The following is a 26,953-nucleotide window of genomic DNA, read 5'->3' as shown; positions in this document are numbered from 1 at the left end:
GGCAAACTTTTTGACTCGAGGGCCACAATGGGTTCTTAAACTGGACCGGAGGGCCGGAACAAAAGCATGGATGGAGTGTTTGTGTGAACTAATATAAATTCAAAGTAAACATCATTACATAAAAGGGTACGGTCTTTTTTTTTTTTTAGTTTTATTCATTTCAAACGGGCCGGATCCAGCCCGCGGGCCGTAGTTTGCCCACGGCTGTTCTAGGAAGTAGAAACATCAGATCGTTGTTTGGGATTTGTCAGCATAAGATGCTACATAGCGATTGTAACCAGAGATATCAGTATTATATACAAGAGAATTACGAGATGAAGCATAAACTTTAAGGAAAAGGCACTCAAAACTGGGGACCGCTAAAGATAGGTTGCTCTCCTGAGAGCATCTGAGCAGGTGCGAGGCCAGAGGCTGTGCCCACAGGATGTCCACGCCTGACGCTCTGGGCCCTTCATGGACCACCGGTGGTGGCTGCGTGGGAGTGTGAGCACCACCGGAGCAGGGCAGCTCCTCTCTTCCTAAGAAAGAATGATCCTTTGGAAGGACGAGAAGAACCCAAGGACGAGGAGAGTGCTGATCTTGGACTTATGGCACAGCTCACTCGGCCACTTCACAGTGTACCCAGGGGCACCGATGCCGCAGTGCTGGCTGGAAGGAAAAGGTGGCCCCACAATGCTCCTCAACATGGGCTGGCCCTCGTCCAGTCAGCTTCTTGGCATTATTCAGTAGGTTATGGCTTGAGGAGAACATTGGCTGAGAGCATCTGAGCAGGTGTGAGGCCAGAGGCTGTGCCCACAGGATGTCCACACCTGACGCTCTGGGCCCTTTATGGACCACCTGGTGGTAGCTGCGTAGAAACGTTGGTCACTGTTTATAAAGCGGTGGTATATCATAGAGGAATTTGTATATATACGACTAATTTGAAATTATAAATAAAACACAAGTTAGCAATAGTATAGAAAATGGAAGTCCTCAAATGGAATGATGTCTGGGAGTCTTTGGCTTCAGATATGACAAGGTTTTACCTTATTTCTGATAATGACTAAGAGACTATCCAGTTGGTAACTTGTTTTGTTTCTGCTTTTCTCTTTGCCTTTTTCATGGGTGTCTGTTCATCAGGATGGGGTATGTTTTGAATCGTATCAGATGGTTCCTCCCCTAAACCTCCTTTTAAAACAAATTTTTAATATATATTTTCACTGATTTCAGAGAGAAGGGAGAGGGAAAGAAACATCAATGATGAGAATCATTGATCGGCTGCTTCCTGCACGCCCCCTACTGGGGCTCAAGCTCACAACCCGGGCGTGTGACCTGACAGGGAATCGAATTGTGACCTCCTGGTTCATGGGTCGATGCTCAACCACTGAGTCACAATGGCAGGGCTGGGGTCATTTTAAACAGCAAAGCCATCAACAAAGCGTACAAAAATGCAAACAATGTGGCAGTATACAGACCGCAGAAAAGGACACTGTGACAGTGGCAGCTGAAACAGCCTCTTTGACCTCAGAGGGCACATGAGCATAAGGAGACTCAACATTCTCACCATTCTATGCATGTCCATGAGTCCACGAATGATTACAGTGAGAAGGCAAATTCACAAACTACGGAATCCAAGGATGAGAATTGCTGGGATGTGCATGATGATTTCCCTTTTGTAAGCTCTCTAAGGCGGTTGCTTTATCTCCGGTGTTGTCTGCCACACTGACTATGGGAGGAATGATAGAAAAACAAAGTTACACTAGGTTACACATTTATATGGTAACTTACAATTTGTGCACCTACTGTGTGCCAGGCCCACACTGTGAGCAGGATATGCAGTGGTGAACAAAATCAGAGACCCTGTCCTCACCGTAAGAATACAAGTAGGAAGACTAGCAAAAGGAGGAAGTAGCAAGGCTTGAAATGTAAAACTTCTCCTCAAATGGAGATGATTTTAGAGACTGAGAGTTGGTAACGTACGTGAGCTACCTTGGAATTAATATAAATAAAAATCAATTTCAGGCCCCAGGAGAGGCTGAAGGCAGAAGATCATAGTGGTTCAAAGCACATCGTACTGGAGTCAGACTGCTTCACCTTGAATTCTGGCCCCGAGTCTAAAGAGCTGTATGGCCTTGGGTGAGTGACTTAACCTCTTTTTGCTTCTATTCCTCTTCTGTAAAATGGGGATAGCATACATCTACCTCTGGGCTGTGATGAGGATTACATGAGAATATTTGTAAAGCATTTAGAACAGTGCCTAGCATAGGAATAAGCACTTGTTAATCATGTTGTAAAGATTTTGTACAGTAGTACTCAATTTATCTGAGGAAGCAGATTTTGTCAGATCAATTTGGTTAACTTCAGAGAAATAAGGACGTGAAATGTGAGCCATTCTCATTATTAGGGTGGGAAGATGCAGTCCTCGCCCTGAGGCGGACAGTCTGGTGTAAGGATGTGCTGAACAGATACCTGACACTTAGGCTCAGCATCGGCACTGCCGTTCTGCTCAGGGTCTTGGCGAGTGACACACAGAGCTGCTGAGAAGGTGCTCAGATACCCAGGGAAGGACAGCTTAGAATGGACTGTAGCCTGGCCAGCATGGCTCTGTGGTTGAGCATCGACCTATGAACCAGGAGGTAGGGTTCCATTCCTGTCAGGGCACAGGCCTAGGTTGTGGGCTCGATCCCCGGTGTGGGGTGTGGAGGAGGCAGCCAATCAATGATTCTCTCTCATCACTGATGTCTCTATCTCTCTCTCCCTTCCTCTCTGAAATCAATAAAATATATATATATATTAAAAAAAAGAATGGACTGGAAACAATGAAAGAGAAAGTAAAGTTTAAATAATCTAAACTATTAGAAAAAAAACTCTATAAAATAGCATAAAGTCAATAGCCCTGAAGTAAAACCACTGGTAGATTAAAAAACACACATTATAAAAGCAAAAACCGAAGGAGCAACTGATTGCACAATTCTGAGGTCGGCCGGGGTCGTTGTAAAAGCGCAGGCACAGTGCTGAACGCCACAGTGGGAAACCTCCAATACGCCCCTGACATAATCAAAAGCACACGGCATGCCAGGGCCAGAAAACACGCATTCAGCCCATTTTCTGAATGAACCGGGATGCCAAAGGTCCAATGTCCAAGCACAATTCATAAAACGTGGTAGAGGAAGCTGGCCCCTAAGGGAAGGAAAGTAGATTGTGTGAAGAAAGACTGAAGGTTGTTATTCTACCTGGAGAAGAGAAAGCAGAAGTGTGACTTGCATTGAGAATGATGGCTTTTTTTTCTCTCTCTCTCTGTATCATGACTGTAGAAAACTGAGAAAACAGAATCAACGAGACTCATGATAGTAATAAAATCCTTTTACTCGTGGGTGGATGATTATGTCAAGCTACTATGAAAACGAAAGCCTTATACAACTCTCAGGGGGAGTTAGTTGTCTCAAGATTTCTGCACTGCAGCAAGTGTAGACACCAGAGCATGTATGCCCAGAGAAAAAAAATGACAGTGGGCTTAAGGTTTTCAGTGAGTCTATTCTTTATTTCACTTGTTTAGAATGTGGAGGCCATTTGTTTCATGTAATGTGAAGCCAGTGCATTTAACAGCAGCATCTTAACAGTCATCAATAATAGAAAAGTAAGTTTGTGCTTAATAAGGAGGAATTCAGGTAGCAAGTTTTAAAAACTTTGCTTGTTTTTATCATTTGACATTAAATATAATTATGCTTTGAGCAACTTCATAAAAATCACCTATTGTCATGAAATGAAATTGCTTCACATTCAGTAGCTTAGCAGGGTGTGGTTGCCCGGGTTGGTAAATTAGTGTTCTATGTGTGCACAGTCCTATTAGGAAAAGAACCTGGCACTTCAGCAAAAGGGTTTGTGAAATCACTGATAAAACCCAAAAAGTAGTAATTAAAATTTCAAGCCAACTCATGTAATAAAACACACACTTGTTTCATGGTATTCCTCACAGAGTGTCTTGGTTATGTACAACCAATCTACAAACATACAAATAGTTCTTGCTTTCTATTATTCCTTTAGTCGGAAGCCCACCCTTTTCACATCATTCTTGGTTAAGAGGAGAGGGTTATTACACACTTTGCATTCCATTTTCTTCTTTCTTCCCTCTTTTCCTGACCAATTTCCTCAGGAAAAAGAGTCCCTCATTCTTCTGTGCTTCAATCTTGAGGGGAAAAAATTGATTCTCTTGTTAAAGAACAAGAAGCCACTCAAATATCTGTATCCAAGAAAAGGCAACATTTGAGCTTTGAAGTAAAATCGGATGTTAACAGAATCAGCATCCTCAATTTCAAATGCCAATTTCTTAATTTTCTGGAATATCTACAGAGGTCTCTACTCTCCCATCCTCTTCCAGAACCACACAGAGATAATAAACATTCTCAGTTAACGTCACTATTACATTTACACACCCCAATAGTACTGTACCTTATTTCCATATTTCAAATGCAAAGCATTCCAGTTAACTACCAGGTTGGTCTGGAAACCTATTATAATATTGGTCTTATGAGAAAATATATACCAAATTCAAAATGGCTGTACCCACTGATTAACTTAGAATTAAATGTTAGAAATAAATCTGGGCTGCAAGAATCATTATCACTGTCAACAATTACTGACCTCTTACTATGCATAAAGGTATTTACTGTGGGGGACACAGAGGGGTATGCCATAACATTTTCCATATCAGTACATGAATGTGGAGGTCAAAGTAGCAATGAATGCCAAGCGGGCAGAAAACACAGAATAAAATAAGAAAAGGTGCAGTTTGGAAGGGTTGGAAGGGTCTCATAATCTTGACCCTTGAAAGTTAAACTTAAGTAGAGAGATGAGAAATGAGATGGACAAAAGTACATTAATGGGAATGTGGAAAATATCTACACATTGAGGAAGGATCACAGGAATTCTCGTGTTTTCATATTACACAGTGTTTTACAAAGTATCACACTTTAAAAAGATATTAGCTTGTAAGAACATGTAATAACTTCAAAATGCAATGGGTATTTAACGTTAAGGTATGCTTTTAACATTTATGTAAAACGTTTTTTGTACTCGTTCAATAGAAACTTACCTGGCCCGAGTAAAGCTAGCAATACAACTACTGGTCCGAAATGTGTTAAGGGAAGTGACTAGGCCAGGTTAATACAAGAGTATTCTGTTGGAAAGTAACAAACCATCTAGAAGAGGGAGGTAAGGACCAGACTACAGAACCTTACAGATTTCTGAGCAGCAGCGTGCGGACTCCCTTGGTGTTCTCTTTATTCTAGCTGCAGTGTGCCCAGGTATAAGAGCCGGAGGCAGGGGACTAATTAGATCAGACTGTGAAAAGGCACTAAGCCTACTAGAACTGATGAGTGGGATTTAAAGTCTTTTTCTTTTTTTTTTTAATCTCTGGGAAGCACTTCCATGGTGAAGATGCTGCAGTATTTGTCCACTGTGCCATGAGGATTACAAAGTTTCAGAATGCAGATCTGTAAGTTGTAATGGTTCTACTATGTAGTTGAGACCAGAGGAAGAATGTGTCCCTGCCCTCAGAAAAGGAGGAGGTAAAGATGATCTGTGAAGAAAGAAACTAGAATGAAGTGTACCTTGGGTCAATTTTAGGCTTAAAAGAAATATGCAGTTGTGCAAACATTGGAGTCCTTTGAAGAGTTTATTTTCCTGGAGAAATAATTTGTTATGCTCCATAAAATGCGCATTCTTTAGATAGCTGGACAAGTAACAGAAATACGAACACACTTGATCTTTAGGTCAGCATAATTTTATCTTTGCAAAGCAACCAAACGTTTGATAAAGCAAAGAATTCAACCACAGTGACTAAAATATTAAATTCCGAGCCCCCGATATATCTCTAGAGCCCAGTGGTTCTCAACCTGTGGGTCGAGACCCCTTTGGCGGTCGAACGACCCTTTCACAGGTGTCGCCTAAGACCATCCTGCATATCAGATATTTACATTACAATTCATAACAGTAGCAACATTACAGTTATGAAGTAGCAACAAAAATAATTTTATGGTTGGGTCACAACATGAGGAACTTTATTTAAAGGGCCAGAAGGTTGAGAACCACTGTGTCTAGACCAGTGGTTCCCAAACTTATTTGGCCTACCGCCCCCTTTCCAGAAAAAATATTACTCAGTGCCCCCTGGAAATTAATTTTTAAAAAATTTTAATAGCAATTAAACAGAAAGATATATGACCCCAAATGCACCTGTGGCCATCACCGCCCCCCCTGGATCGCTGCAGCGCCCACCAGGGGGCGGTAGCGCCTACTTTGGGAATCACTAGACCAATTCAGAGAAGTAGCAAACTTACCACTTTGTTCATTAACACTGTGGAGAAAAATGCCTTAAAACTCATTTGTACAAGAACATGGCCTACTACTTTAGGATAATCCAGTTCCTAGTGAGAGAAGGGATTGGTTCAGGAAGTTTCACATTAGTCCCCTAACACCTTCTGAGGTGGGTTTAATGTGAATATAAAAAACAAGGAAGTATCCCAAGGTTAAGGAGTAGATCTGGGGAGATGGCACAGTTTAACTGTCTTGAATCTTGAGATCTGAGAGGTCGACCTGGGGAACAACCATGTGTCCGTGTTAAAATGCAGTTGCTTTCATAATTTTCCAAGCAACTAGGTAAATCAATAAATTATTATACTACACAGCAATTCTATTTTTGAACCAATATAGGAAATTTATAGTTACAAACATAATGCATTACCAAACATTTTTGTATGATCAACTACACTCCCTTAAAAAAGAAATCCAAACAGCTTGCTACATAGAGGGGAAAAACCCAACCCGAGAAATAAAAAGCTACAAAATTTTGTTCTCTTTAGAAAAAGTCCTTTCTTTTCTCTGTTGCCTGATTATATTTTCAGATGAAAGCAATAAAAATTAAAATGCAGCCCAGAGCGATTTTATCTCCAAGTAAAATGGATCTAATTGTAGCTTCTGAAAACTGAAGCCAGAAATGTGTTCACTTGTCATAGAGAAATAGAAGTATTTTGTAATACTATATGGAAAACTATGCTAACACCCAGCAGGCAGATATTAAATCTGGAATGTCCTTTGTTGTCACTACGGATTTATATTTTCTAAGGCAATGCAGCCAACTTTAATTACTCATGGACTGAATATTGTATCTTACACCATTCACTTCTTCAACCTATCATTGCTCACTAAAAACTTCCCATCAACATTAAATTGGGGCAGAGGAAACTTTGAAATGGAAGTTAACTTTGCTATTTATGAATGCTTTGATTAAAATATGTTTAAAGTTAACAGCTAAGCCCTGGCCAGAGCAGCTCCGTTGGCTGGATCTTCGGTTTGATTCCTTGGTCAGGGCCCGCACTGGAGGCAGCCCATCAATGTTTTTTGATTTTTTCCCCCCCTTTCCCTGCCTCTTTAAAATCAGTAAACATATCCTCTGGCGAGGATTAAAAAAAAAGTTAATAGCTAATATTGGACTATCTATGGTTTTCTGCATAAGACAATAGATTGATCCAGGTTATTTTAAAAAATAAAAAATTTAACAGCAAAATAAATTTTTATTTTCCCCCATACAAATTTGTAATACAACACCCATCTCCATATAATGTATTTATGACAGTAGATACTGGTCAACATTTTGTTAATATAAAAGTCTTCCTGAGAAGTCCAGTTTACATGCACTGCTTGCTATCCACCTCCCCTTAAAATATAGAGAATGTCAGCACCCAGAGATAGTGACGAGAAACAGAAGTCCATCTTCCCATTTGAGGTTCTTAGTGCGATGAGTCCTGGAAGGTGGTCTCCAGACCTGGTAGAGAATATTTCTGTCCCACCAGGTTTAAAAGACCAATCAAGGCAAGGCAGAGTTTTCTATAGTTCACAAGGGGATCAGTAAGTGCTACTTTGCTCTTTTCAAGTTCAGAAAAACTGAGTCATAAGTTGTTGAAAACTCTTAATACAAAGGTGCTCTTCAAGAGAAACACCATTCTCAGCACCGACACATTATTCGAGAGCAAACATTAACTAAATGACTCCTCAGGCTAAATGACCCAAGAAATCACAGTTTCAACAATGGGGTAAACTTAAAAAAAAACCCCAAAAGAAAGGAAAGGAAAAGCTCTAACTATGAAAAAAGAAGCTATATTCATTTTTCTTGCTCAGCTGAAACCTGGTTTCTCTCATCAGTTAAAAAGCCTGGGGAAATTAATAAAAATAATCCAAGAAATGCAGTTGAATGCCATGATGTCATGAGAAGACTCCAGACAATGAGTTTCTCTGGTTTCAATTAACTATAAATTATCTCCTGTCCCACAAACTTTAAAAACAAGTCACAAAATCCACATTAGAATATAAGTTTTTTAATTTTTATAAATAACTTATCTGTTACAAAGATAGTTTACCCAGCTAAATCACAAAACCATCAACTCAAGATATCCAAATTACATTTTATTAATAAAACAAGTAAAAACTGATTTATCAATCTTCACATAGAACTGCAGAGGAAGCTGAAAAACAAGGCCTATTTTTAAAGCAAAATGCATCAAATGTAAGGGCTGTGGGTCTACTGTCTAATTAACTAGGATTGTCATATTTCTTCACATATACACAGTGCAAAACCTGGAATTCAAGGCTTTGACATTCATATAGATCACCTGTAATAATCCTGTTTATTTAAAAAATATCCATTTGCAAACATTTACAATGGGTGACAGTCTACATTATCTCCTATCTTTTGCTACATTTCAGCACTTCCATTAGCCCCATTCTAAGCACTGATATATAATTTCATAATTCTTTTTAAATGCATACTGTTATTTCTTTTCTTGATTTTATTTAGTTATATACATTCCTGATCATCTGACTATTTATTTTCCTTATAAAAATATATCATGAAAATAAAGAGATGCTTGAGGTTGCTTCAGTGTTCAAGTTTGCTTTTCTTTTTTCCAGCTTTTCTTCAGTTGTCCTAAATATGACTAGCCTTGTTTTATAAATACACATGATACTGCCACCAAGTCAGGTTTAGAAACAAATTGCCCCAACAGTAAAGCATTTAAACTTCTCTTTCTCTCTCTCTCTAAAAAAAAAAAAAAAAAAAAAAAAAAAAAAAAGAAAGGGGCTGCTGTAGGTACTGCTGCTGTTGCTGGTTTTGAAACTGTACTTTCCCAATAGTAATCTCTTGTGGAAGTTCTGTGGGACACCAGGCAGATGAAGCAAGTTTAACCTTGTTGCTCTTTCAGTGGATTAAAAATATCTTGTTTTAAGCTTCCCTGTGGAAGACAAAACACTGTTGTTTCACCCACCACTAGTCCGTATATAATGTGACTTATAGATAAAGGTCTTGTAATATCTTTTGCAATTCATTGTGCAGCATCTGTATGTCTTCACAGAATATCGGCACTCATGAGGGTAAAGTACAGAATAAGTAGAGGAAAGTTATTTTGTGCATAGTTTCATTTCATTAATGCTTTTTTTATTTTAAGGCATTGCTTCTTTTGGGTAAGGCTTAAAAAGGGACATGATCGTGCTTAATCACTAAAAGGAAAAAAGAAAATTAGTTAACAAAAGACTATTACACTATACATATAGAAATATAAGGAAATAATAAAGGAGAAAAGAAATCACTTAAAGCAGACTTGAGAGATCTGTACAGTAGGAAAGCTTTGGGGTACTTCACTGCATGTTTGTACAGACAATGCATGCTGCTTTCCTTTTCATCTTTAGACCCTAGATGCTGGCTTCAGAGTGGAGACGTTTTCAGGGAAGACAAAGACAAGGCCAAGAGTACCACAGATTTGTGAAGTTCTTCCCCTATCCGTGGGCACTATGCGGCAGCAAACAGTTTTTAAATAGTTAAACCTTGTTCTTTTTCTTCACGTTTGTAGTGTTTCACTGAAAGCTTAAAAAAAAAAAGCCATCATTTTATTCCTTCCTCCTGTCAAAATTCAGTAGTGACATGAGGGGAAAAAGGTATTGGGAACACGCAGGCATCAACATATGGAGAATTATCCATAATGGGCTACTGGTAACACTGTACATGGTTAGGCAGCGGGCAACCAAGTCTTTCAGCAGATTACCTTTCATGTGATGAATTTCAACTGCCCATGATATTAGACTGAGGTATTATTAGCTCCGTGGGCTGACATTTAACATTAGCAAAACACCATCTTGTCACACCTTCAATTTGACAAAATCCTACGTAGCAGTGAAACTTTCCCCCTGATGACAGACTAGTTCTTGAACTTCAGATGTGGTTTTGGAGAAGAAGTAAGGCCTACTGGCTCAGAAATGCCTTGGCATCTCACACTGTTCACAGCGGATTAAGGCTGGATGGTTCAAAAAAGTACAGGCAGTGCAATTCCACTGAGCCCCCTCATCATCTTCTGTATCTTGAGTCTTTGGTGTTTTGATGGTGGACCTTTGATCTGTAAGGAAGCAAAATAATTAATTTAGAAGGGAAAATCACCAAGTCATAAACTACTGGCAATCTTAAGCACTATTTGTACTGCACAGCACGAAGCCAGTTGTTAACCAGATGAAGCATCTAAACTGACACACAAGCTTGGTCCTTACCAATCTCTATCAAGTTGTTACTTCTCCATTGGGGAATAGCTACATGGACATTATGTAGTCAGTCACCTCAATATCTTCTAAAAGGGGAAGCCAGCATCATTTCCCCCAATTTATAGCAGGAGAAAAGGGAAATCAAATCATATAGTGACTGATAGCAAAGATTCCCATAATGTCACCTAAGATTGTGGAAAGGTGTCCTACTATAACACAATACTTACAGTGAATTTATATTGAAGTTAGAGTTTCATTTCCCACTGAGCAGTATTTATATTTCTGTTTTCTACCAGGAATTAAGTTTTTGTTAAATGTTCTCTATCTGCTGAAAATGTAAGCTTTGAACACAAACAAAATATAAAGATGAAATAATTTCTATAATCTTATATAACTAATAAGAGGCCTGGAGAAGTTAACAGGGTAAAAATTTTTACCATTTTTCATTTTATTTTTAAATCAAATTTATTATGAAGCAGTAGAAAGAACACTAGATTGAAGATTGTGAGAATGGAGTTCTACATCTGGCTTTGCTACTAATTCCTGATTTCTTTCCTCTGTGATCTTAGATAAATCATATATCCTTTAGGTCTAATCTTTCTTACTGATAGTATAAAGTCACTGCAGCTTTAAGAGGCCAATGTTCTAGAGTGTTTGAATGAATAGAGGTATCTTAAATATGAGAAATTATTATATTTCTCCAAAGTTGTGACTAAAATGAAACTATACTTATGGATCTTTTTTAGGGGGATCCCATTATAAATTTGGAATAGTATTCCTTCAAATTATTTTGGGAAAGTTTAAAGTAAAAGTTATTAGAGCTCTCATGTCAGGTTTTTAATTTAATGATTTAAACTATTAAATCAGTGTGTATTTAATGATTTAAACTATTAAAACAGTGTGTATTAATTTGCAAATTCTCCCTATCATTCAGTTACTGAGACAGTAACTGAATGATATATTTTCTATTTTAAAAGACAAACTATTGTATTATTAGATGAAAATATAGTAAGTTTTTATAATAATTTAAAAATAATTAAGTGGTGTTTAGTACTCCATGCCCCTTTAGCAGTACCTTATTTACTGATTAGTTTTCAGGAGCACTTTATTGCAAAACTCCCAACTTCAGGCATTGGTCACAATATTTAGGCACATGCATGAGCAACTTGAAAATACTTGAAAAATCCAGGATCTGACAATACTAGTTAGTATCCCCTAAAACACCTTAAAATAAATACAGTTGAAAAAGTTTGACTTTTTACCATCTAAATTTATTTCATATTCCATACTTGGGAAACATGTTATAGAATGATTATTTTAATCTGGGGATCCATCCTAGTTACTAGAATTTGTTTTACTCAGGTGTTAGAAAACATTCTTGGCACACTTTTTTGAAATTGTCTACCCTTTTTGTTTAACTACAAAGGATTTTTAGGTAGGAGGGGCCACTCAATCTATAATAACATTTCAATTTATTATTAAATACCAGCGTCTTCTTAATTAGTAATATCTAAGGTAATTAATAGAGGAGCTATACCTTTTTAAATGAACAATCTCTACTGCTTTTCTTACATCTGCATAATCTCACTTAGAACTTAGAATTACAAATCTTTTTATTAAAGGTACTTGGAAACTAAACCATCAGAATTGAAAAAAGAAGTTACTTTGCAAAAGATGACCTGTAATTTCAGCTATTTAAAGAACTGCATTGTGAAGCAGATCTAATATTAAGAATGAAATAAATCCGTGAAACTACTAACTTCTCATTTTAGCCTCAAGGCAAAAATGATTGATTTGTTATTTCTTAAAAAATAACCAGCTACAAGTTTCTATATTTTGTGAAAAAGCTTTTAAGTAATGAATTAAAAAAAAATTTTACCATGCAAATTTTCAAACATATATACGAAAGTAGAGAGAATAGTAAAATAAACCCTCATGCACTTATCCTGCTTCAATAATTGTCAAACCCAGTCTTATTTTATATATATTCCACCTCTCTCCTACACTCAACACACAAGTACTTTATGTTGAAGCAAAAGAGAAAATTTTTCTTAGAAAGATTCTGATTTTTGAAAGAGTAAAAAGATTAGAGGCAACTCATTCAGAATCTGAAATACCTACTTTGATTTTTTTAAGGAAATAGGCTATGCCACCATTTTCTCTATTCCTTCCTTAACACCAAATAGCATCCAGTGTCTGAATACTTGTGTACTGTGCCAAATACCCTAATCTCACTTTTGCTCTGCTATAGTAACAGTTCATTACATTTCAGCTCAAAACATTTAAGTCACAAAATATCAAGATTAGGTAGGCCTAATTAAATTACACTTAAATTAATGCCTGGAGTAAAAATTCTACAAACATATTTTGACATTTCCTAGTTTGTAGAGCATATACTCTATGAATATCAATGATGTAAAATGACAGTAGGTCATAGTTTTCAAAAATCACTTATCTGAAATTCACAGTATTTGATTATACAAAATTATGCATAAATTTAATAAAACAGGCTACTAATGAAAAATAAACTTTCCTATTATATCTTCCTCATCATTTGTCAAAAATTATAAAGAATACAAATTTTTACACCTGATGATTTTTTTTTTTTTTTGGCCAAGATTGATATTTTGGGAGTGTGTAATGAATCCTAAGGAAACCTACTACTTTTTAAGAGCTAAATACATTACACTTTTGCATCCTCCCCAACTCTGAGCATATAAATAAAAATCAACAAATATGTTCCTAATGAATCCATCCAAGAATGTCTAGGTTTGAAGCACTTCTAGAGAGGAAGGTTGCTAAAGTTTTCTGAAATCTTGCTTTCAATATGTAACAGTTTTCACACTTAATGGATACACTAACCTTTGGGTTTTGGAGGCACAGGACCTACAAATCCAATATTGTCATAAAAGTTATGAATAGCGCTGGGATTAAAATGTGGTCCTGAAATATATAAAAAGTAAATATTTCAATGTTTATAGCTCCAGATATTTTATTTTTTAAAAACCAAATATTTTATTTCTAAAAAATAGTCACAGAAATGCTTTTCATTTATTTTGTACCTCTAATCTCAAATTATATGTAAGGATTTCAAAACAGCTGAGCTAGGCATAGTACAGTACTTGTAAGAGAGGTTATAAGTGGTAAATTGGGGAAGAAGTCAAATTAATGCTAGTAATACAGTGACATAATTAGAACCAGACCCCTGTTCTATGGGACAAAATACCTAAAAATTTAATAATTTAAAATTTAATTTTAAGTGACCAAACATGGCCTTTAGCAACTAAACAGCGTGGCCTCCAATAAGTATAAAAACCTTGCACTGATGTAATATAATGGTTCAGATTTTAAACAAAAGGAACAAGTTCAGAATTATAGTTTCTAGACCAGCCCTTTCTTTTTCTCTCCAAAGTTAAATTATGGCATTTGCTATGAATGTTTCAAGATAAACAGCTTACTAATGTTTTAAAAGAAAATAGAATGAATCATCTTTCAGTTTTAATGGATTCTGGCACACACTCAAAAGTATTATTAAGGACTTCTTTTTTTGTTGGCTTCCTTCCCTTTCCTATCTTTTCCATTTTACTAGTATATATTTCTATTATTTCCCAACCTCAGAATTAGGTTTAAGTTATAAAATTTCATTCTAATTGTCTATGAAAGTGAATTAAATTGTCAACTTTTTTTAACTACAATAAGCATCGATTACTTGTCAATAATAGTTCAAGCATAATAAACTATCATTGTTCTAAAAATGTACAAGCAATATTTTTATTCTCTTCTCTATTTGTCAATTAAGATAGTGTCATTAGGTGGGGATGCTTTTTAAATTATGTTTTGAAAAGCATAATTCTTGAAAGGTAAAAGGGCAAAGGGAAATACAAAAAAGGTGCCTGAGCACATACATTTTAATGTTAATAAATGTGATTGTAACACATTTCTCTAATACATAATAGCTAATAACACATTTCACTTAATACATAATGGCTAATACTTTTGACAATGCAGCCAGAGATACTAATCCTTGTCTTCCCTTAACACATGACTGAAGCAGATTTGAAGAATATAAATGTATCAAATTATTCCTCAATCAAATATATAATATTTTTTGGGGGTAGAGAAAGAGAACATAAAAACCCAATAGTTCTTTAGCACTATCTGGATCCAAAGTCAAATCTGAAACAATAAGACTGTGATTGATAAATCTGTTTTCAGCCACAGGAAAAGAGTTGGTATATTTATACATTGAATTTCTGCTGAATATGCACTGAACTTTACCTCGGGCTTGAAAAAGATCAATTTCTTTGGTTAAGCAGTCAATGTCAATCTGGAGTTGTCTATTACAACTTCTCAACTGCTGCATTTCTTCCAGCTGAAAGATAATTCCATGTGAGAAGGATCTACATTGAATTCTCGTGTAATTAGTTAGAAAAAGTTGAGTTTGGCAGGGGAAGGTAAGAACAGAAGAACAAGTATGAATTAAGAGCTTTTAAAACTAGATCAAGCTTTTATACTTATGACAGATTGCCTATTCACACATTCAAGCACAGAGATCACAACAGTTATAGAAAGACTTACTGAAGGTATTTGGGATATGGAATTCGATCTTTTCAGGCGCCTTCGAGTTAGATTATTTTCCATTTCATTGACCTCAGATTTTAGTTTATCCAGCTTTTTCTTCTGAATCTCAAGTTCTCTTTGAAGTCGTTCCATTCTGGCCTTCTGGTGTACCAATAGAGCTGCAATACATATTAGTAAACATGAGAACTCACCCACTTTAGTCAATTAACCTTTCAGCAGCATTGGCAAAAAAAATAAATGAATATTTCTGTGACAAGAGTTTGCCAAGAGTGCCAAAGATACATTAAAACAAAATATTGTGAGTTTAAACATTTGAAATTTCAAAACTTCTTAACTTGAAAATTACCTTAATTATTTAAGTGGACAAATGTCATTCTTTAAAAAAAATTTTTTTAAGGGTTTGGATAAACCCACTTTATGGCCAAAGATAACATTTTTAGGCTATTACTTCTCTAAAGGCTCTAGTCTAGTCAATTAACCTACTTACTACTACTTAATCTACATCTGACCTCTTGAAAGCCCTTTTACTCCAAAAAGTCTGATATGTCTGAACTATGCAGAGGTATTCTAATAGAAACATTTTATAAATATTTTAGAAGGGGTGGTTTAGGTTTAATTTATTTTGATGACTCAACAAATAAAACAGATTGATTTTAATCCACATAAATGTTAACATTAAGTTGTTGAAATTGCAGAGTAAAAACTATATATTGAGAGAAATCAAAAACCTATTTTCTTATATTCCAATCTCATTTTATAAAAATATTTTCCTAAGATATTTTTAAAAAGCACACAAGTAATTTTGTAGCATGAATGATGAACTGCTTGGGAAACCTATTAAGCCATAAAAATTGATATATGTTCTTGTGAGCCATCCCTGGACAATATGAGGCTCATGTTTTTTAGGGTACTGGACTGAAAGTGAAGATACCTGAATCCACTTCTATAAAAAGGCAGCTTGGGATGATTCTACCATGAGAAAACAGGCAGATTTGGAAAAGCACAATAAATGACCTTTAAAAATGAAAAACAGTAATTAAAATAAAAAGACAAGCAGATTAAACAGATTAGATTAATGCTGAACAGTCATCTTCAACTAAACTCAAACTTCCATAAATCTAAAAAATAAGGGAAAGGCTATGGCATATTAACATACATTCAGGTCACTTAATCTAGTGTATTCTAGAACCAGAATTAGGGTGTGGATTGGGGAAGGCTGTTAGGCTCAAGTACTTCAAAATGAACTTTAAACAGTTGACAATTTTCCCTAACAAAAATATGACACTAATACAATCCACAGATGTTTCCCTCCGTAATTTTCCTTTCTTATTTACTGGAAGAAACAAATACAGGGCATTATGTTTCAGTTTTAAAAACCATGGTTAATTCTGATAAGCACGAAAATCCTGGTATCTTCCCTGCCATTTTAATATACTAGTACATTGTGTAACACAGGGAGGTGTTTTTGAAGGTACACATATTCCTGGTTGAAAACCTGTCTATCCCAGCTTGTTTTGTCAAGCTTGTATTATTAATTTGATTTTATTTGAACTGCACAGTTTTATCCCTCTATTACCAAAATATAGGAATTCTGCATCAGGGTTTATTTATTGTCCTAAAAGAAGATGAGGACACGGATTTTAGTTTTTGAGTGGGCAACAAGAAAAAATGGAGGCAGGGAGTGGAATGTAGGGAAAGGCAAAGGCAAAGGCAAAGCAGAAGTAATATACTTTCCTTCATTTCTAAACTCCAGCCACCAACCAACATGTCTTAAGTGGCATCAATTAACAATTTGTTCAAATTAATAATTATTTTAAAGTAGCATTTCTTAAAATGCTGAAGATTTTCTCCCAAAAAGTTATATTTTTTTTCTAAATGTGTAAAAGAATAATTAAAGACATTTACTTAGTGGTTCTAATGACTAAATGATGGTTTGTTGATGCTGAAATTAGAAAATAAGATACGCATTTGTGATTTCATTCAATATTATCTATGGAGAGGGGGGATGAGAAAAGATTTAAAATTAAAATTCAGTTTATAACACACTTGAGTGGTCACAATTTAAACCACAGGGCAGACAGAGACTTCAGGGTTTGAAATTATTATAACCATTAGCCCCAGGCTGGTGATTTTCTTGGGGTGCCTGGGAGAAGCAAATGCAAACTGCTCCAGCAACCCACTTCCACCACCAGGGAGCTACTACAATGGGATCCATAGAGGAAAAATACTCAATGAAGAGAAGGTCTCAATAGAAAAATTATGACCAAATATGAATATATCTATGCTTAAACTGAAGCCCTAAAATAATACTATGAACCCACTGTCTTCGAATTTAAGAGGTATTTCTTTCTTGTAAAAATAAAATCTTAGAATGACTATGTTACTTAGAAATGACAAACCTAGTTTGTAGGCTACTCAGGATCTCTTAAGTATGTCTATTAATTACAAACAAACTATAAATGCTCTGAAAACAGTAGGAAAGAGATATGATCTCTATTTCTTAGCAATTCTTTCTTCTATGTGCCCAGATTTTTATGTGTCTAGTTCCCTTTTCATTTGTGGTCTGGGATTTTTACATAGAAATCTGAGAATAATAAATTACAAAGAAAAGTGTCAAGGTAAATTTCTAAAAGTTGCTATAAAAATTCAGCTAAAATGAAACTTTTTTCTAGTTGTAGTTTTTGCAATTTTAACCTGCATTGTATAAAATATTACAGTACATACCATTAAGAAACAATATCAGACTCATAATGAAGAAAAATATTTATTGTTTATTTATAGACATTTTCACTCTGATCAGCTTCCACTAAGTGAAAAAGGGTTGAGTGTTGATTGGGAAGAAAGAATCATGACAATTTTATTTCTAGGGTCTAAAAAAAGGGGAAAAGCTTGGAAAGAGACTCAGGAAAGCTTACAAAAATGAGGGCTACAGTTATGGGAAAAGGCTAGAAAATTCTACCTCATCTATGGGAAATGATTGAATAGGGATTTAAGGAATCCCTTAGACTGGCTTTTTATGTTTTTCTTTCTCCTAGCATAATGAAATAACTGTTATCTAACAAAATTATACCAACCACACATACCAACCACACATACACATGAATTAATAAGCTCATGCACATCCAGTAACATGTACTTACATAGGAGGGGTGATTTGTTACAGACTGCAGTGGGTAAGCTGAAGGAAATCTCTCCATTTCTATTATTTACATACTAGAGGCCCAGTACACAAATTCGTGCATGGGTGGGGTCCGGCTGCCGCGCCCCCCCCCCCATGGGTCAGGCCAGTGGAGCAGGGGGGCGAGGAGGGGACACAGGAGGTTGGCTTTGCCTTTGCCTACATTCCACTTCCTGTCTCCATCTTTTCTTGTTGCCCACTCAAAAACTAATTGGGGTAGGGGGGCCTGATTGGGGGCCAGGCCAGCCAGGGGGAGGGGCCACAGGAGGTTTGGGGGGCCAATTGGGGCCCACATCAGGCCAGTTGGCCATCACAGTGCGTGTCATAGTGACTGGTTGTTCCGCCGTTCTGATCACTTGGCTTTTATATACTAGAGGCCTGGTGCACAAATTCGTGCAAGTGCGGGGTCCCTTGGCCTGGCTGGTGATCATCAGGGCCTATTGGGACCAATGGGGGCCAGCTGGCCAGGGGGAGGGACTGCAGGAGGTTGGCTGACTGTGGGAGGTTTACTGTGGAAGCGCACTCCTGTGTTGAGCGTCTGCCCCTGGTGGTCAGGGCACGTCATAGTTATCGTCTGGTTGTAATAGTTGCTTAGGCTTTTATATATATAGATAGATAGACCCGTGGTCGGCAAACCATGGCTCACGAGCCACATGCGGCTCTTTGGCCCCTTGAGCGTGGCTCTTCCACAAAATACCACATGGGGGCACGCACATACAGTGCGATTGAAACTTTGTGGCCCATGCGCAGAAGTTGGTATTTTGTGGAAGAGCCACACTCAAAGGGCCAAAGAGCTGCATGTGGCTCGCGAGCTGCGGTTTGCCAAGCCGCAGTTTGCCGACCACCGAGATAGACTAATATGGACTTAAAATGCCAAGCTATTAAGAATAAATTATATTAGTTAAGATTTTTGTTTAAGGATAATTTGAGCATTTTATTTATATATATTCTACTGCCTCCTAAAACACCATGAAAATGATATGAATAAAACTGGTACAATCCAGTGGTACCACAGAAAGTAGGCAATTAATGGACAAGAGATTTCAGCCAGTTTCTGGAAGACTGAATGAGAGCAGATGAAATGGCATAGACTTATGACGGAGGGTGAAGAAAGCTACAGTCTCATAGATAAGGAGAGCACTTAACATAAAGAGGCAGAACTTGCCCTGCAGAAATCTAGAGTCTCTAGACTTTGGAGAATACAGGTAACAACAGGAGACAGAAGTGAGGAATGGGCCAGAAATCAGGAGCTTAATTGGATGTCTGTTTATAGAACAGTCAACCTCTCCCCATCCCACTGAAGGGTAAGTACCTGTAAGCTTATTTGTAAGGCTCCCAAACATATTTCTCAAGCTGGTCCACAAATGTAGAGAATGCTAGGTGGTGATGATGGAGTGTTCTCTTGTAGCAGCTGGCTCCTGACTTATTCAACACAAAGCAGTCTGCCAAGTAACTAATCTCACTTTTTACACAAGATTTTCAATTAGCCTTCATAGTCCTTTATTCTTAAAAAATATGAACCAATAGACAAGGACCACAACACATCTGAGGAACATTTGATAAGAAAAAGATCTAGATAAACAATGGGAAAGACTAAATCTAGGTTAAGTGGAGATAACTGAGGAGAGAGCTGAGAACTTAAATTCTAATAAATATCATTAACAGATTTGAGACAATAATGTACCCATAAAACACAAATCTGCTATGAAAAAGGAGCTAGAGAATTAGGTATTAGAAATTTAAAAACATCACTGCTGAAATGAACATTTCATACATAGATTGGAACAAAAATTGTAGAATGGAAAGACAAGGTGGAATATATGAGGATATAACAATGCAAAATAAATAAAAAGTTGGTCCAGAATGTTAAATAGCTGAATAAGTGAAGTTCTATAAAGAGACAACAGAGAAACTGGGAATCAGAATGGCTGAAGGGAGTTACCAGTTTTTAAACTGAGGGGGTCCACTGAAAGTGGGACAAGGGATTAAAAAAAAAAAAAGACTTCACCCAGACGCATTGTGTCTATGTACAGAAGCAATGTATATAATGTGCATACAGAACATATATAAATGTATGCATACAAATATGTATAACTTGATAAAATGAAATATCCAATTATATACAAATATTTAAACCATATGTCTGGGTAAAGACTATACTGCAGTTTCATTTGTGGTATTTGCATTGAACCACTATTTCAAGAGTTTACAGATCATTACACTGTATTTATAAATCATCATCACACAAAAAAATGGCAGCAGAGTAGGAGGATGCTTCACGGACATGCTCCTAGGAACAAGCTGGAATTACAACTGAAATACTGAAAGCCTTCCCAAATAATCAAAGGAAAACTCACAGGAGAGAACCCTGATACCCAAGGCCCGAAAGGGCTGGCCAGGCACCCACAGATGGCAAATGAAGTCCCGGAGAGATATCTCAGCTGTACGGGTGCCACTGAGAACTCTGGGATGTAATCCCAAAGCTGGGCTCCCCATTAGATAGCACCAAGCTGAAGAGGGTACCCACATAATATCGAGCTGTGAAAAGCAGTGGGGTGCTGGCTGCCAGGGAGTGGCAGCTGAAAGTTCAGGCATCCTCTTAAAGGGCCAATGTACAAAAATTCCCCGTGGAGCCACCCACCTTGTGCTCTGGCAAAGAGAGGGTGAAATGGACTGGAGCTGTGAGAGCAGAACCCAGGACTGGGGAATCAGGGGATAGAGTTTAGAAGGCAGACGCCCCAAGTTTCCTGGGCTGAGTCATTCCTCACGCAGAGGAGGACATCTTTCCCATAGAGCATCTGCCTTGCCTGGGGGGAAGACAGACAGTCGACACACCCTACTGGAAAACACCTTGCCCTGAGGCCACTTCAGAGAATAAAAGTAACAATTAGGCTCCAGGCAGAAGCAACTGCCCCACCCTGTTGAAAAAAAAACTCTCGCCATACCTGGGGGCAATTCAAGTTGGAATCCTATTAGTCAGTAGACAGAGGCAGTCTCTGGAGGCTTTGTCTGATCCAATTTGTCAGAAACAGCCTTTAACACCGCCCTGCACTAGAGATTGAGAAGTATAGAGGACCTACCTAAAACAGTCACAAACCCAGACAGACAACCAAAAGGAGGAGACAAAGAACAACCCCAAATGAAAGAACTAGCGAATTCTCCAGAAGAACGATAAATGAAATAGAGATAAGAAATTTATCTGAAACAGAGTTCAGAATAAAGTTCATTTCATTTCACATTTGGAAAAATTCAGCACTTTAGATTTTTCATTATCAAGTATATTTCTCAATTAAACTTCAAGTTCCTTGAGGATAAAAATTGAATTTTTATATTAAACCTTGAAAATTATAGTCACTTGATGGGTATCTATTATATGTAAAATAATGAAACAATTTGACTTTTAATGGATAATAGAGTAAAATTCTAATATTAAGTCCAAGAAATAGAAATATTAACAGAAAAGTTGACAGTTATATTAAAGTCTCCTATATTTAGTCTTAATATTTTTCACTTAGTAAGACAATACATTTTTGAGATATGGCAAGACTTTTAGGTTGCTGACACTGCAGAACAGTGGCTTTTTATATGCTTGTTCTAACAAGGAAATAAGTGACCTATTTAACATCTATCATACATTGCCTTCTTTGGTTTTCTAAACTTACCTACCTATTTTGTCCTCTAAAATAGACCAAAAAAAAGGAGAAATAACAGTAAAAAAATATTTAGTACCTTTTAGATCATCTTTCAGTCAAAAATTTTAATAAAGGTAATTTAAGCATGCAACTCCCTCTTGTGGTTGATAAGTTAAAAAACTAGGGCTCTCAAAGAACTCCAATAAGTTTGCTAGATGTTTTATATAGCAATTTTAGAAAACTTAGCCTTTACTAAACTTTTGTCAGTTCCTGATGAACAATGAAGATAAATTTTTACTTAACTTTATTTGTAATTAGAGAAACACACCTGAAGCTCTGAGTCTAGATGGTGTAAGCTTTACTAATTTTAGGCATTTAATAGTTTAAATAATGTCTAATTTCTCCAGAAGCTAAAAAAAGAAAATGAAATGTGCATATTAACAAAATACCTTTGCCACTGGAAAATGTACCAGCTATTTATGGATACAAAGATCTTAGGCCTTTTTTATTTTTATTGATTTCTGGAAGGGAGAAGGGAGAGAGAAACATCAATGATGAGAGAGAATCATGGATCAGCTGCCTCCTGCATGCTCCTTACTGGGGATCGAACCCACAACCTGGGCATGTGCCCCTGACCAGAATTGAACCACAGGCCAATGCTCTAACCACTGAGCAAAAGTGGTTAGGGCTTAGGCCTTTTTTTTTTTTTAAATTTGCCATTGGAAATGTAATAGGTACTTACTTCTTTTAGGTTTTTGCCAGTCACGGTAAGTTTTATATGCTTAAGTCAGGTACATGTCTAAGTCATTGTAGCTAAAGAGGTACAATATCAGCTTCCAAAATAAACCAAGATTTTTCTAGAGTGTAACTGTTGACAGCAGGAATATCTGTTTTATACGCCACTAATTACAGTCACTTGGTGACTGAGTTGCAAAGAATGTAGAGATGGCAATTATTCAAAAATAAAGCATCATGATGTTTCATCTATTTTGCCATTTTTAAAAAAAATATATATTTTATTGATTTTTTTACAGAGAGGAAGGGAGAGAGTTAGAAACATCGATGAGAGAGAAGCATCGATCAGCCGCCTCCTGCACATCTCCTACTGGGGATGTGCCTGCAACCCAGGTACATGCCCTTGACCGGAATCGAACCCGGGACCCTTCAGTCCGCAGGCCGACGCTCTATCCACTGAGCCAAACCGGTTTTGGCAATTTTGCCATTTTTAAGGTCAGTTTAAAAATCAGATCTTGTAACAGTTCTGCAAGTAGGCCCATAATTTGGGCAACAAACATAGAAAGAAGACTATGAGAAATGATGTTTAACCTCTATAATTATTTTTGAGAAATTTCAATTACTTGTACAGCATTATTAATAACAGGTGAACATAAGGCCTCTGATTGATAATACTTTGTTGGCATTCATTTGAATATCATTAAGAGCTGAAAGCAATCTTATAGCGTTAAGATACACTGTCCAAAACTTTTGTTTTAGAGAAAAAGAAAAATGGGGTCTAGACACACCAAAGCTCAGAGCCTCAAAGATGAACTGGATGGACCACTATAGGAACTGGGAATGTTTATAGTTTAGAAAGGTTTATACTTTAAAAGGGAATATAGTGGCTATTTCAAGTTTTTGAAGAGATGCCATATGAAAGAGAAAAAGGCCAGTTCAAGGTTTTAAACAAGTATTATAATTAAAGAAAATATATACATAAGATTTTTGTTCTTTTTTCCCCCCACAATCTTGGAATGGAGAAGAGCTTTGTAAATAAGACATAAAACTAAACCCAGAAACCAGAAGAAAAAAAGGTTGATAAGCATAAATATATAAAAGTAAAAAAAATAATAAAACAAAAAAATTTATTGACTAAGTTAAAATAACATTAGAAAAAACAGACTAGGCATTCTACAAAAAAAAAAAGGCAAGTTCACAAAATAAGAAATACAAATGGCTTAAAAAATTAATACTTGAAAAGATGCTCAATCTTAATCATATTTACATTTTTTGTAATCTTCACTGGAGAACGCTTGTATTGAGACTTTAGAGAGAGAAGGGAGAGGGAAAGAGAGAGAAAAACATCGATGTGAAAAGTGAAACATCAATTGGCCACCTCCTGCACACACCCCAACCAGGAATCAAACCTGGGTATATGTCCACTGGGAATCGAACTCTCAACCCTTTGGTGCATGGGATGATACTCCAACCAACTGACCCACACCAACCAGGGCTTACTCATATTTAAAGATGTAAATGAAAAATAACAAAACAGGACATTTTTACCTACAGAATGATAAAAATGTATTTTTTTTCAATCACTTACATAATGTGGGTGGGAGAGGGATGAAAGAAAAGTACCTTCTTAAAAATGATGCCAAATGTTCCCCATTTATAAATATGGAAAAAATAAATATTGTACCAGTTCATACTCTAGTAGAAGAATCTCTTTAGAGAGTCTCAAAATTAAAATTGGCAACATGTTCTGTGGTAGTCATGCCCTTCACCAAATATTTTTGGGTCTCTGCCTTCTAGGTATAGTAATTCCCCCTAATCTGCAGTTTCACTTTCAGTTATCCTTGGTCAACAATGGCCTGAAAATATTAAATCACAAATTCCAGAAGTGAACAATTCATAAGTTTTAAATTGCACACTGTTCTGAGTAGCATGATGAAATCTTGCGCCATACATGCCATGACCTCCCCACTCCCAACCTTGTTAATCACTTCTTGGTTATCAGATAAACTGTAGTATCTCAGTGCTTGTGTTCAAATAACCCTCATTTTACTTACTAATTCCCATAGCACAGGAGTGGTGATGCTGGCCATTCAGATACATTCATATGTTCCAAAGAGAAGCCATAATTGAAAAGGTGAGTACAGTAAATAAGATACTGAGAGAGAGAGAGGAAGAGAGACCAAGACCACATTCATATAATTTTCATTACAGTATGTTGCTAACATTTCTCATCTATAATAATAAAAGCATAATATGCTAATTAGATCGGACAGCTGAACGACCTCCTGGATGTAGCCCTGGCTGCGAGGGCCAAACCCCTTGCACGAATTTTGTGCATCAGGCCTCTAGTTTTATTGTAAATGTTGTTAATCACTTATTCTGCCTAACTTATAAGTTTAACTTTATTACAGATATGTATGTGTAAGTAAAACATATATATGGTTTGGTAATACCTGCAGTTTCAGGCATTCACTGGGGGTTTTAGAACATATTCTCCACGGAAAAGAGGGCACTACTGTATATAGAACTGAACCTCTCCATTCTGTCTGAATTAATGTGGCTATGTGACGTGTCTTAGCTAAAGAGTAACATGTGTTTGGGCAGAAGCTTAAGGAGTCAGTGTACATTTGCTGTATTTCCTTTGTCTTGGAAACCTAGAGACTGAGTTTCCCTCATACTAGGTCCCTGAGTGAGGATGATATAGAACAGAGCCCACCAGCTAATCTATAATGGCAAGTGAGCTAGAAATAAACCTTTGTTGTTTTGAAGACACAGTTTGTCAATGCAGCATAACCAAGCCTAAATGATACATCAAAATAAAAAATACATATATCCTGTGACATAGCAGTTCCACTATGAGTAATATCTTCTGCCAACATACTTGGACAAGGACACAAATATGTATATACGGAATTTTTACTGCAGTAGTTTGTAAAAGCAAGATTTTAAGGTCTATCAAGAAAGGACTGGCTAGAGATTATGTACAAAATACTATGTGGCCATTTTTAAAGAAAGCAGATCTACACTTGTTGACCTGGAGTAGTCAAAGAAAAAAAAAGATAAAGAAAAAGAGCAAAATACTATGTTCCATTTTTTAAAAGAGATGTTAATATACATATGCTTGATACATAATTTCAATTTCCAGCAGAATAGAAAATCAACTATTTGTGAATAGCTATTAGTTGTCTCTGGTGAGGGTAACTTTTCATTATAGAACCTTTTGTTCCTACATATACTTAATTAAAAATAAAAAAAGCCCACAAGTATATGTAGAAAAAAATATTTGAGTGTAATAAAATTAAAATTGATTAATTCTAAAATTTATATGGAATAGTCAGAGATCCCAAACAGCCAAAATAATTTTGAAAAGGAACAAAGCACGACTTACACATCCCAATTTCAAAACTTACAAAGTAAGTAACAATAATCAAGACAGTGTAGTACCGACATGGACATAAGAATAGACATATAGATCAAAAATGAAATGAAAAAGAAAGTATTAAAATATCATTAAAAATGTTTATATATTTATATACTAGTAAGTAATTAAAAAAAACATTGTAGTTTACCGTTAGATCAATACCACAGGTGGATTTCTGTACAGGTATTAGAGAATAAGAAAACAGTTTTGGCATCAACGTCAGTTTTATAAGAGCCTCTGGATATTATAACGAAACACAGGAAGCAGGCCTTTCCACCCCCTCCAAGAAAACTGGTTTGAATGAGTTGCCAATATTACAAAAAGCATAGTCTATGAATGGGAGAAAACACCAGAAAGTCTCAGAATACAGTGAATGATAAAGTATTTATTGGTACTTTCCAGAAATTAAGTAGAGACAGGTGGTATGAGTGAAACAGAAAAGTGTAGATAGGTATCTGGCCAGTATCCTTATTACTGGTAAGCAGTTTGCATTTCAATATTTGTTCTTAATAGGTAAAATAAGACTCTTCTTCATATCTATAGATTTTAAGCTAAAATTTCTCTGTAAATCTTTTTTTTTTTTCCTATTCAGCACTCATTTTTGTCTCTGATTCCTGTAGTACTTTAAGGACTCAAAAGTAATTTTATTCCTTTGAGCTGGTGGTGGTAATGGAGGCAGACTTGGTGATGAGATGAGCAGGTTCCTGGTAAAAGTTTCATTAATTTACCTCTTTTTCTTCTGCTCATTCTATAGCAGAGGGCATATCAAACAATGTATTTCTTATGAAACATAAATTAATGTATATATTTAATTTAATACTATGCCAATATCAACTAATCTATTTCAGAAAA

General features: G+C 36.4%; 1 protein-coding gene across 6 annotated transcripts in view; it reads right to left on the bottom strand.

Annotated features, from left to right (window-relative positions):
- Positions 1-8,332: 8,332 nt before the first annotated feature.
- Positions 8,333-26,953, bottom strand: part of TAB2 (TGF-beta activated kinase 1/MAP3K7 binding protein 2) — a 41,512-nt gene continuing 22,891 nt past the window's right edge. For 3 of the 6 annotated variants that reach the window (XM_014532153.1, XM_005884693.2, XM_005884694.2), the window contains 4 exons: positions 15,133-15,293; positions 14,833-14,926; positions 13,417-13,497; positions 8,333-10,415 (listed from right to left, as the gene is read on the bottom strand). In XM_014532153.1, coding sequence (XP_014387639.1) covers positions 10,273-10,415; positions 13,417-13,497; positions 14,833-14,926; positions 15,133-15,293 — 479 coding nt within the window. In that variant the 3' untranslated portion in view covers positions 8,333-10,272. The remainder of the gene's footprint in view (positions 10,416-13,416; positions 13,498-14,832; positions 14,927-15,132; positions 15,294-26,953) is intronic. The other 3 variants (XM_005884695.2, XM_014532154.1, XM_005884696.2) reach the window with 3 other exon arrangements.

The sequence above is a fragment of the Myotis brandtii genome, unplaced genomic scaffold, assembly GCF_000412655.1.
Source record: "Myotis brandtii unplaced genomic scaffold, ASM41265v1 scaffold847, whole genome shotgun sequence".
NCBI classification, from domain to species: domain Eukaryota; kingdom Metazoa; phylum Chordata; class Mammalia; order Chiroptera; family Vespertilionidae; genus Myotis; species Myotis brandtii.
Note: the sequence above shows the minus strand (reverse complement) of the source record. Positions and strands in the feature narration are given on the sequence as shown.